General features: G+C 37.1%; 1 protein-coding gene across 1 annotated transcript in view; it reads left to right on the forward strand.

Moving 5' to 3' along the window:
• Nucleotides 1-12,734, forward strand: part of LOC128657425 (oocyte zinc finger protein XlCOF6.1-like) — a 95,631-nt gene that overhangs the window by 17,109 nt on the left and 65,788 nt on the right. Inside the window, exon 2 of the mRNA XM_053711777.1 lies at nt 1,882-2,032. Within this exon, the coding sequence (XP_053567752.1) occupies nt 1,981-2,032 (52 nt within the window). The 5' untranslated portion in view covers nt 1,882-1,980. The remainder of the gene's footprint in view (nt 1-1,881; nt 2,033-12,734) is intronic.

Genomic DNA, 12,734 nt, shown 5'->3' on the forward strand with positions numbered 1-12,734 from the left:
CTTGTCCGGATGGCCTCTTGCCAACCGTGGACTCTTCCGTTAAGACCAGACCTTTTGTCGCAAGGTCCTTTTTTCCATCAGGATCTCAAATCCTTAAATTTAAAGGTATGGAGATTGAACGCTTGATTCTTAGTCAAAGAGGTTTCTCTGACTCTGTGATTAATACTATGTTACAGGCTCGTAAATCTGTATCTAGGGAGATATATTATAGAGTCTGGAAGACTTATATTTCTTGGTGTCTTTCTCATCATTTTTCCTGGCATTCTTTTAGAATTCTGAGAATTTTACAGTTTCTTCAGGATGGTTTGGATAAAGGTTTGTCTGCAAGTTCCTTGAAAGGACAAATCTCTGCTCTTTCTGTTCTTTTTCACAGAAAGATTGCTAATCTTCCTGATATTCATTGTTTTGTACAAGCTTTGGTTCGTATAAAACCTGTCATTAAGTCAATTTCTCCTCCTTGGAGTTTGAATTTGGTTCTGGGGGCTCTTCAAGCTCCTCCGTTTGAACCTATGCATTCATTGGACATCAAATTACTTTCTTGGAAAGTTTTGTTCCTTTTGGCCATCTCTTCTGCCAGACGAGTTTCTGAATTATCTACTCTTTCTTGTGAGTCTCCTTTTCTGATTTTTCATCAGGATAAGGCGGTGTTGCGAACTTCTTTTAAATTTTTACCTAAGGTTGTGAATTCTAACAACATTAGTAGAGAAATTGTGGTTCCTTCATTGTGTCCTAATCCTAAGAATTCTAAGGAGAGATCATTGCATTCTTTGGTTGTAGTTAGAGCTTTGAAATATTATGTTGAAGCTACTAAGAATTTTCGAAAGACTTCTAGTCTATTTGTTATCTTTTCCGGTTCTAGGAAAGGTCAGAAGGCCTCTGCCATTTCTTTGGCATCTTGGTTGAAATCTTTAATTCATCATGCTTATGTCGAGTCGGGTAAAACTCTGCCTCAAAGGATTACAGCTCATTCTACTAGGTCAGTTTCTACTTCCTGGGCGTTTAGGAATGATGCTTCGGTTGATCAGATTTGCAAAGCAGCAACTTGGTCTTCTTTGCATACTTTTACTAAATTCTACCATTTTGATGTGTTTTCTTCTTCTGAAGCTGTTTTTGGTAGAAAAGTACTTCAGGCAGCTGTTTCAGTTTGAATTTTCTGCTTATAATTTCAGTTTTTTTCATTTAATCTTTATTTTGGGTGTGGATTATTTTTCAGCGGAATTGGCTGTCTTTATTTTATCCCTCCCTCTCTAGTGACTCTTGCGTGGAAAGATCCACATCTTGGGTAGTCATTATCCCATACGTCACTAGCTCATGGACTCTTGCTAATTACATGAAAGAAAACATAATTTATGTAAGAACGTACCTGATAAATTCATTTCTTTCATATTAGCAAGAGTCCATGAGGCCCACCCTTTTTTTTGTGGTGGTTATGATTTTTTTGTATAAAGCACAATTATTCCAATTCCTTATTTTTTATGCTTTCGCACTTTTTTCTTATCACCCCACTTCTTGGCTATTCGTTAAACTGATTTGTGGGTGTGGTGAGGGGTGTATTTATAGGCATTTTGAGGTTTGGGAAACTTTGCCCCTCCTGGTAGGAATGTATATCCCATACGTCGCTAGCTCATGGACTCTTGCTAATATGAAAGAAATGAATTTATCAGGTAAGTTCTTACATAAATTATGTTTTTTTTATTTATTTTTTTAAATCACTTTCCCCTGTTGGATTAACTAGTTTTATTCACTTTAATCCCTTTGTGACCAAGAAAATTGACACTCGAATCTGTTTATGAAGCTCAGATAAGGGCATTGGTCACCCATATTTACACTATTTCCCCCTATGACAATGAACTGTACATGTGACCCTCTCTCTGTGTTTAGGCTGCTGTTACTGTGAAGATCGCATACAATATACATCACTGCGTTTGTAAGTAAAGAAGAAACATAAGAATCTGACAAATTCAGTTGCTGAACAAGTCAATGTCTGACAAGACCGAAACCAAAACCTCAGACCTTCCTGATGCACATGGAGGTAAGCAGGATGTCATGTGCGAGTCACCTGTTTTTGTCATCAGAATGAGATAATATTTGTAGTTAATAACCTGAAATCTGTTATCTGACCACTTAAAGGGACCTAAATAGCACTCGTATGCTGAAGTTGTTTATAAATTTATGTTAGGGACATGAAACTCAATTTTTTTTCATTCATGATTCAGATAGAGCATGTTATTTTAAACAACTTTCTAATTTACTTCTATTATCTAATTTGTTTTGTTCTTTTGGTATCCTTTGTTTAAAAGGATACTTAGGTAGGCTTAGGAGCTGCTGTGGTGGCTGCACATATATCCTTCATGTTATTGGCCCATTTTATGCATTAACTAGCTCCCAGTAGTGCATTGCTGCTTCTTTAACAAAGAATACCAAGAGAATGAAGCAAAATAGACAATAGAAGTATATTGGAAAGTTTTTTAAAATTAATATTCTCTTTCTGATTCATGAAAGAAAAATGTTTTATGTCCCTTTAAGCATAAAAACCCTCTTTAGACTTGTTGCTAATGATGAGATCGGCATCAAGTCCTCACATTCAGCGTCAATCTCATTAAATAGTCACCAATTGGTAGGTAAACTCATACACATAGTATAACTACCAATCAGTGCTTGCACATGGTGACAATCTCATCTTTAAAAACGGCTAATGAAGGTTGTTGTTTTTTTAAAGTGATGGTAAATTTATTGAATTGTCAATGCCATATATTTTCTCTCCTAAACAATTAGTAAAACACATAAAATACCTTTTTTTTTTTATTTGTAGAATTACCTTGTCCCGGGCCAACTCCTTGTAAAAGCTAGTTTTTCTGATTTATTGATTGACATATATTTTCTAATCAGCAAGCTCCCGCACTGATGCTTTCCGGACTTTGACTAAGCAATTGCACACAGCAAGTGCAGCGGAAATAAATTATAAGTGACTTACTGTCAAGGAACCATTCCTCCGCCAGCCCTGCGATTTCACCCCCTCCTCTGTGATAGTGTCCTATGGCGTACCCTGTACATCCTTTGTACCTTAAGGGGTTAATAGGTTAATAACTCATATTTGATAAACTTTTCATCTGTTCTTTATTAGGAGAAAAATAATGATTAACTTAACAATAGCAATTTAAAAAAAGTTTTATTTAAATAAAGAAAAACAACAATTATTATTATTTTTTTTAAACTAAAACAATAACATTTTTAATGCTTGCCCCTCCCTCCTCATACTTAGGTCCTTGGGCAGATCTATTCCACTCCAAACATCTATTCATCGAGCTTCTTGAAACTTAGTATGGGTTGATTCTGTATACATAGATTTGCAGGGGATAAATGGCATTAAAGGGACAGTAAAGCCTGGCAGGATCTCATGTTCAACTAATAAATCGGGCTTATGTTACTCCCGCAATGATTAAAAAATGGTATCCAAAGGCCCAAACTTGTCCCAAATGCAAATTAGTAGATGCAGATCTGGTACATCAATTCTGGGATTGTCCTAAAATTGTAAAATTCTGATGTTGTGTGAGTTTTTGGCTTAATATAATTTTCAAAGATAAGATTAGTTTGGATAGACATTGGGGGTGCGATCCGATATACGGCGTAGTTTGCGGCGCAAGCGAGGGAACCTGCGTCGCCCGCAGTTTCAGCTCGCAACTCGAGCTATCCTATATACGGCGCCGTCAGATGCTAACGTGCCGTAAGTCTGATAAACCAGCAATGTCCAGAAATCTGCGTAAGTACAAATTTCTGGAGTCGCCAGTGACTTGCGCCACGTTAGAAACTGCCGGCGCCTACAAAACCTGACTAAAGTATGAAATCACCCGCACTGTCTAACACGCCTCCTAAACATAGCCCGACACGTCTAACCCTCTATCCGCTATCCCCCCTCACTATCCTAACAATAAAAAAAGTTATTAACTCCTAAACCGCCGCTCCCGTACCCGCCACCACCTAATAAAGTTATTAACCCCTAAACCACCACTCCCGGACCCCGCCGCCAGCTATATTAAATCTATAACCCCCTAATGTGAGCCCCTACCCCGCCGCCATCTACCTTACCTACCCCCTAAAGTGAGCCCCTAACACCGCCGCCATCTACCTTACCTACCCCCTAAAGTGAACCCTAACACCGCCGCCATCTATGTTACCTACCCCCTAATGTGAGCTCCTACCCCGCCGCCATCTATTTTAAAATTATTAACCCCTAATCTAATCCCCCTACCCCGCCGCCATCTATATTAAATTATTTAACCCCTAAAATACTAAACTATCCCTACCACTAAACCTAAGTCTAACCCTACAAATAGCCCTGAAAAGGGCTTTTTGCGTGGCATTACCCCAAAGTAAACTGCTCTTTTGCCAGCCCTTAAAAGGGCTTTTGGCGGGGCTTTGTCACAAAGTAATCAGCTCTTTTGCCTACAATCTAAATCAGAAGAAAAGAAAAAGTGGTTGGGATAGCGCTAAACAGCTGCGAGTCTTATAGAGTGAAATAAATGTATGTGATCTCGGATCGATTTTTATCTGAATGTGAGGGTGTCCCTGTTTTGGGTTGTCCAATTTTGGGATTACTATTTTGATATATGAGGATCCCCGGTTTATTTTGATCATATAACCGGGATGATAGAATAATTTCTATATTTTTAGGATAGTCTTATGTCCTATGGTTTTTTATATATCTCATAGATATTATTATAAAATATGACGAAAAAAAGGAAGGAGCAAATGCTTAAAGATATATGTATTTTTATTCCTATACAGATAAGATTCCTATCGTGAATTAGTTGACAGTAAACGCTAACACATAGATGCCGGCATCTAGATTTAAAACATCATTAAAACAGTTTTTTATTTAAAATTTATACTTGTTATATTCTATCAGTATTACCGCTGGTTTTAAACTATAATCGTGGTTTTATGAAAGCGGCTCTAATTAGCAACATTTAATACACAACAAAAAGTTTCTTTTCCTTAACATACATGTATCGTATATTATGTTTGTTACAATTACAATTTTTCGGTGCAGATCTATTTTTACAGTGTACTAGCTAGATAAGTGTGAATACCACGTATTTTTACTCAGACATTGATATTCCAGGTCTACGGTGGTTTGTCACAATTATAAATGGTAGTTAGTAGATTTATCTGTCATATATACGTGTATAGGCAGATTGTCTCTTATTATAAAAACCTTGGTATATTGTCCATACTCTGGATTTCCTCAGTTAAAGTTGTGACCGGCCGGTCTTTTGGTGAAGTAGTTCAGTGTGTTCTCCCTTGTTTTCTTTCTTTGGTTTAAATCCGGGTCCTTCAGGTATTTCCTGATCCAATTGTGGATTTCTCCTCGTGTCTATATAACCCTTAAGCCAGGTGATTGAGGCTGGAACGGTTACTGGATCCTTGGATAGGAATTACACATATGGAGTCTGTCCCTAGAAAGTGGGATATGGCTCGATGTACCTCGAGCCATATCCCACTTTCTAGGGACAGACTCCATATGTGTAATTCCTATCCAAGGATCCAGTAACCGTTCCAGCCTCAATCACCTGGCTTAAGGGTTATATAGACACGAGGAGAAATCCACAATTGGATCAGGAAATACCTGAAGGACCCGGATTTAAACCAAAGAAAGAAAACAAGGGAGAACACACTGAACTACTTCACCAAAAGACCGGCCGGTCACAACTTTAACTGAGGAAATCCAGAGTATGGACAATATACCAAGGTTTTTATAATAAGAGACAATCTGCCTATACACGTATATATGACAGATAAATCTACTAACTACCATTTATAATTGTGACAAACCACCGTAGACCTGGAATATCAATGTCTGAGTAAAAATACGTGGTATTCACACTTATCTAGCTAGTACACTGTAAAAATAGATCTGCACCGAAAAATTGTAATTGTAACAAACATAATATACGATACATGTATGTTAAGGAAAAGAAACTTTTTGTTGTGTATTAAATGTTGCTAATTAGAGCCGCTTTCATAAAACCACGATTATAGTTTAAAACCAGCGGTAATACTGATTAGAATATAACAAGTATAAATTTTAAATAAAAAACTGTTTTAATGATGTTTTAAATCTAGATGCCGGCATCTATGTGTTAGCTTTTACTGTCAACTAATTCACGATAGGAATCTTATCTGTATAGGAATAAAAATACATATATCTTTAAGCATTTGCTCCTTCCTTTTTTTCGTCATATTTTATAATAATATCTATGAGATATATAAAAAACCATAGGACATAAGACTATCCTAAAAATATAGAAATTATTCTATCATCCCGGTTATATGATCAAAATAAACCGGGGATCCTCATATATCAAAATAGTAATCCCAAAATTGGACAACCCAAAACAGGGACACCCTCACATTCAGATAAAAATCGATCCGAGATCACATACATTTATTTCACTCTATAAGACTCGCAGCTGTTTAGCGCTATCCCAACCACTTTTTCTTTTCTTCTAAACTTCGGTGATAGTGTTTTTGAGGTTACATCACCATTCGGGATTAGCTAAGAGTCTGAGTGTAGAATCTTTGTATTAACTTTACCCCCTATAGTACTACAATCTAAATCCCCCTACACCGCTGCCACCTATAATAAATGTATTAACCCCTAATCTAATCCCCCTACACCGCCGCCAGCTATATTAACTATATTAACCCCAATTATATTAGGGTTAATATAGTTAATATAATTATTATATTATATATATTAACTATATTAACCCTAATTATATTAGGGTTAATATAGTTAATATCGTTATTATATTATATATATTAAGTATAATAACCCTATCTAACTCTAACATCCCTAACTAAACTCTTATTAAAATAAATCTAATATTAATATTATTAATGAAAATATTCCTATTTAAATCTAAATACTTACCTATAAAATAAAACCTAAGATAGCTACAATGTAATTAATAATTACATTGTATCTATTTTAGGGTTTATATTTATTTTACAGGTAACTTGGTATTTATTTTAACTAGGTACAATAGCTATTAAATAGTTAATAACTATTTAATAGCTACCTAGTTAAAATAATTACCCAATTACCTGTAAAATAAATCCTAACCTAAGTTACAAATACACCTACACTATCAATAAATTAAATAAACTACAAATATCTAAACTAAAATACAATTAAATACACTAAACTAAATTACAAAAAAAACAAACACTAAATTACAAAAAATAAAAAAAAGATTACAAGATTTTTAAGCTAATTACAGCTATTCTAAGCCCCCTAATAAAATAATAAACCCCCAAAATAAAAAAATGCCCTACCCTATTCTAAATTAAACAAGTTCAAAGCTCTTTTACCTTACCAGCCCTTAAAAGGGCCTTTTGCGGGGCATGCCCCAAAGAAAACTGCTCTTTTGCCTGAAAAAAAAACACAATACCACCCCCCAACATTACAACCCACCACCCACATACCCCTAATCTAACCCAAACCCCCCTTAAATAAACCTAACACTACCCCCCTGAAGATCTCCCTACCTTGTATTCACCCAGCCCGGCCGAACTCCTCATCCGATGCGGGCGATGTCTATCCAAGCGGCAAAGAAGAATTCTTCATCCCGGCAATGTCTTTCTCCAAGCGGCAAAGAAGAAGTCTTCATCCCGGCGATGTCTTTCTCCAAGCGGCAGCAAAGTATTCTTCCATCCGGCAGCATCTTCCATCAAGCGGCATCTTCAATCTTCTTTCTTCGCTCCGCCGACGTGGAGCATCCATCCCGGCTGACGACTGAACGACGAATGAGGTACCTTTAAATGACGTCATCCAAGATGGCGTCCATCAAATTCCGATTGGCTGATAGGATTCTATCAGCCAATCGGAATTAAGGTAGAAAAATCTGATTGGCTGATTGAATCAGCCAATCAGATTCAAGTTCAATCCGATTGGCTGAACCAATTGGGCCAAGATGTATCTAATACTTTGCCACTGGCAGTTATAGGTTGTAATAAACCTTAAGTTGTTTTCAACTTTTTTCTCTTTCTTTGAATACAGGAGGTCATCCCTATTCATTTTCCTTACTTTATTAAGGGTATATCTGATCAACTTTCGTGAGTATCTTTGAAGATTCATAGAAAGGGGATACTCACGAAAGTTGATCAGATATACCCTTAATAAAGTAAGGAAAATGAATAGGGATGACCTCCTGTATTCAAAGAAAGAGAAACAAGTTTAAAGCAACTTAAGGTTTATTACAATCTATAACTGCCAGTGGCAAAGTATTAGATACATCTTGGCCCAGAAATGGCATATCCTAACCCTTGACGAAAAAATTGCAGATAAGGTAGGACATTACCCACTGATGACAGCTAAAAAATCGCTAAATCTCAAAGACAAATTAGTCAAAAGTAGATTTGTTAGATCACAGGTAGAGACTAACTGGCTGAACAAACGCCAACAGATTAAAGGTACCTATCCCTGTGGACATTGTGTCTACTGTCCATATATTCTAAAAAGTAAAACTTTCTGCACCAATACAGGCAAGAGGTTTGACATAAGATGTTTTGCAAATTGCAATACAGTAGGGGTTGTCTATCTCTTACAGTGCTCCTGCCCTCTGTTCTATGTTGGAAAAACAAAAAGAATGTTCAAGGACAGAGTGCAGGAGCACAGGGATGACATCCTCTATGAAAGGGATACGAGTGTAGCCCGTCATTTCAAGGAGGTACATAAAAGTAGCACTGTATCCCTAAAATTTATCGCAATTGATATAGGAATAACAAATGGAAGAGGTGGAGATGAAGATAAATGCCTATTTAAAAAAGAAGCCAGGTGGACATATACACTGAAAACAGTAACTCCCAATGGCTTAAATGAAAGAATAGAGTATGCCTCGTTTTTGGGATAATTGTGGTATCTAAAGATGAAAAAATAAAAAATTGTTTACCGGTTTGGAAATTTCCTGAATCAATAAATATTATCTCTCAGATAATAACCATTATGTTCCATTACAAAAGATTGCTCTACCTATGTTCTTATTTCTCTGTTTAACCTAGTGTTACAAAAGATGGCGATATCCATCTAACGGTGCACATGAGTTTTGTATATTCACGGCAGGTTTAGATACAAATGTATCAGATTCTATTCTCCTAACAATTGGTTAGTCTTCCTAGAGGTTTGTTTGTTTAGAACCAATCCATAATCTTTGTTTACTGAGATTAAACACACCCCTTCGTAAAGAATCCAATAATAGCCAGGAGACACAGGTGTCAGGTAGTCCTGATGAGGCCCTAGCTTTCGCTCAGCATTGTGGGGCGAAACGCGCATCGACAGACACCGACTTACAGTCTACTCAAGTTCGGAAAAGTTTCATGGAGGCTACCATCCGCTATCCGATACAGTCGAGATCCCCATGAGCAAAGGTGATACGACTCTGTAAAGTGGAAGCAGAAAGCAGTCTGACGTCGGAAGTACCTGTCCCGACTCTGCACGTAACCTCATTGTTATACCCGAACCAGAGACTGAAGTTTTCATTAGCGGTTGTAAAGAGGATCCGGAGGAATGAAGACTCTAGCAAGTATCAGACACTTGTGAAAGTTGTTTTGATGGTATTCAAGAGCCTAAATACAGATACCCAGACCGCTGCTCACCACAGTTTCCTGGAAAGCTGCGCTTGTCGTGGGTTACAAGTAACAACAGAATTTGGTTTGTAACAAAGTATCGTATATCTATGCTAGTCAGAGAGGACGTCTTTACCTCGGAGCCCTAGCATAGGAGTCCTGTTGAAAAGGTTTTGATTATAAGCAAGAAAAGAGTTTCTGAAAATTCTCCTTTAAACACTCTCTCCTTCACCTGGAGCCTGGGCCCAGGCATAAACGGACTTCTTATGAACCTGTGATTTTTCTTATCCCTGAACCATAAGGAGGACTTTAAAACAGGTCGTATATATGATTATAAGTCATTCTGTTTGGTTAATAGCTATTACTCTCTGCTTGCATGAATCAATAGAATTTTGTTACACTGTTGCTGCTTTAGCAGTTCACTTAAATATATTACGTTTGGTATTTAGTTTATAATATCCCACTGCAGTGGTAGTAATATATTTTCTAGTACCTAGACAAGATGCAAATGTCTTTTCAGTACAATTATCCTAACTTGTGTGCATACGTGTATGTGTCTCTTGATAGCTTCCGGCCAAACACCTAACTGGGTAAAATGAAGTGCTATTGAGTGCTGAAATCCCCCACCTTTACACAGTATCTCATATAGCTCTACTGTGGCACTTTATCTTTTCTAATACGTTCTGAAGTTATAATTGTTTTTGGGGGTCTGCACCTGATCTTGAAACGGTTAATACCGCCTAGATTTTTAAACAAATATTTTTGCTGTGGAAAGCTCCATATCCTGTTAATCAGGAAGGTCCTGGCAATCCTCTCCCAGCATTCTTTCTGTAACATATGTATATATGTATGTGTTATGTATATAAAGAACTATAAAACTCAACATTTGGATTTGAGGAAAGATTATATAGTCAATGTTGTTTAAAAATGTATAACTTGAAGAGGGGAACTCAGAGCTGGTTCTATAGAGACAAACAATAGTTATGTTTATTTGCTTCCCTTTTTCTTCCTCTTATTATAGAGCTATTTTCTTTAAATATAACTTGAATGTAATGTGCCTCTTATTTCTATATAGTGCCCTGCATGGCATTAATGTATTGTATATCAGTTGTTGATTTAATGATTTTATATATATATTAAAAAAAAAAAAAAAAAATATTATTTTTTTTAAAAAGTCAAAATTAATTATTCAGATAGAGCACTGGTTTTCAAACCTGTCCTCTGGACTCCCCAACAGAACAGATTTTCAGGATTACCTTGGGTGAGAGCAGGTAAAATAACTAGGTTTACTAATCAGCTAATTATTTCACCTATGCTCTAGTTCAGATATTCTCAAAATCTGGCCTGTTAGGGAGGCTTGAGGACAGGTTTGAAAACCAGTGAGATAGAACATGCAATTTTAAACAACTTTCCAATTTACTTCCATTATCTAATTTGCTTCCTCCTCTTGGTATCTTTTGTTAAAGGGACACTCAAGTCAAAATAAACGTTTTAGATTCAGACAGAGCATGCAGTTTTAAGACATAATCACATTTTGCACAGTCTTTTTTTTATTTTTTTATTAAATATTTTTATTGAAATTCACAGGTATACAAAAATCACAATCAAGTTACAGTGTCATATGACATAAATGATTAGTTGTCGTACATCAAGATATCAGATGAAAAAGATAAATTTTCCATAAATACCTAGTGAATCCATTTATACATTTCTTTAAAACTTAACTTTTTAGAAAACGTGACATCCTAGGCTAAACATTTGTCCTAGGATGGAGAGCTTTTTAGTTTGAAAATAGAGAACAAGAATAAACAATAACAACAAAACAAACTTTGCTATGCATCATATCAGATCACCTGTCCAGTATGAAAAAAGCATGTTACATCCCAGGTTACAATACATCCTCAATTCAGTCCAAACACCTCCCCCGTGTGGTCCCTCTACCAGATGTTCCACTCTCCCCTTATGACTGCCTCCAACATGTATATCGTATTTTTAAACGGATAGAGCACTCGCCTCTGGGTAAGGAGATCTAGCGACTCCAAAAAGAGTCTCCATTTTACAATGAAACGAGCAACTCTGGTGTCAACATCATACAAGGTATCACATTGTTCATACATCAAAGATTTCAGTAACATTTGCTTTAAGAAACTAACAGAGGGAGGATTAACATTTAACCATTTACGAAAGATGCACTTTCTTGCCAAGAGTATGACATTAATCAAAAGTTTCTTATCTCGTCTTGGAACTGCTAATTGCTCTAAGAATATCACTTGACTGGGAGTAAGCGTGATGGGAGCGCGCATAATTCTGGAGAACCAAAAGGACACCTGGTTCCAATATCTACGAATTTTGGGGCAGTACCACAGATAGTGTAAAAAGTCAGGGTTAGGGTAAGAGCATTTTCCACATACATTTGAGAAGTCTGCCCTCCACTTACTCAGTCTACTAGGTGTGAGGTAGTCCTGATAGATAACCCGTATTTGAGACTCCCTAAGGTCGGCTGCCAAGGTCGCCGACCAGGTAAGAGTGAGGCTGTCTAGTATGGTCTTTTCAGAGGAGATCGTCTGTAGCTTTTTACGCCAGTTGTCTAAAAGATAGGGTAGCATAGTGGCTGCTTTTGAGTTTATGAGTGCATTATAAATTGAGGATATAGTGTAGTTGTGCTATGGTGCGTGCCAGCGGAGGGGTGACCCAGAATGTCGCGCAGTGCTGTAAGATGTGATTTATATAATGTATGGCCTGAAAGTAGGCAAATCTGTTGGTATAGGGGATTAGGAACTTTCTGCATAACTCGTCAAAGGGCAAGACTGTCTTAGCTGAGTGATCTAACATTTTATCTAGATTGTCAACACCCAGAGCTTTCCAAGTCTGGAAGACAGGGTATAGCGTGCCAGGGTGGAATCTCGGATTACCTGTCAGGGGAAGGTATTTGGTGTGACCGGGGTCCCACCCAAGGGCTTTGGTCAAAGATCTCCACCCAAGGAGCACATCTCTAAACATCGGGTGGGTAACTATATTCGCAGGGAGCTCTGATAGGGTGGCATGCGGGAGGAAAGCAGGGGATATTTGAGGCAAGGAAGCTTCTTCTAAGTGGGTACTAGAGAAAT

This window comes from Bombina bombina, chromosome 4 (assembly GCF_027579735.1).
Source record: "Bombina bombina isolate aBomBom1 chromosome 4, aBomBom1.pri, whole genome shotgun sequence".
In the NCBI taxonomy this organism is placed as follows: domain Eukaryota; kingdom Metazoa; phylum Chordata; class Amphibia; order Anura; family Bombinatoridae; genus Bombina; species Bombina bombina.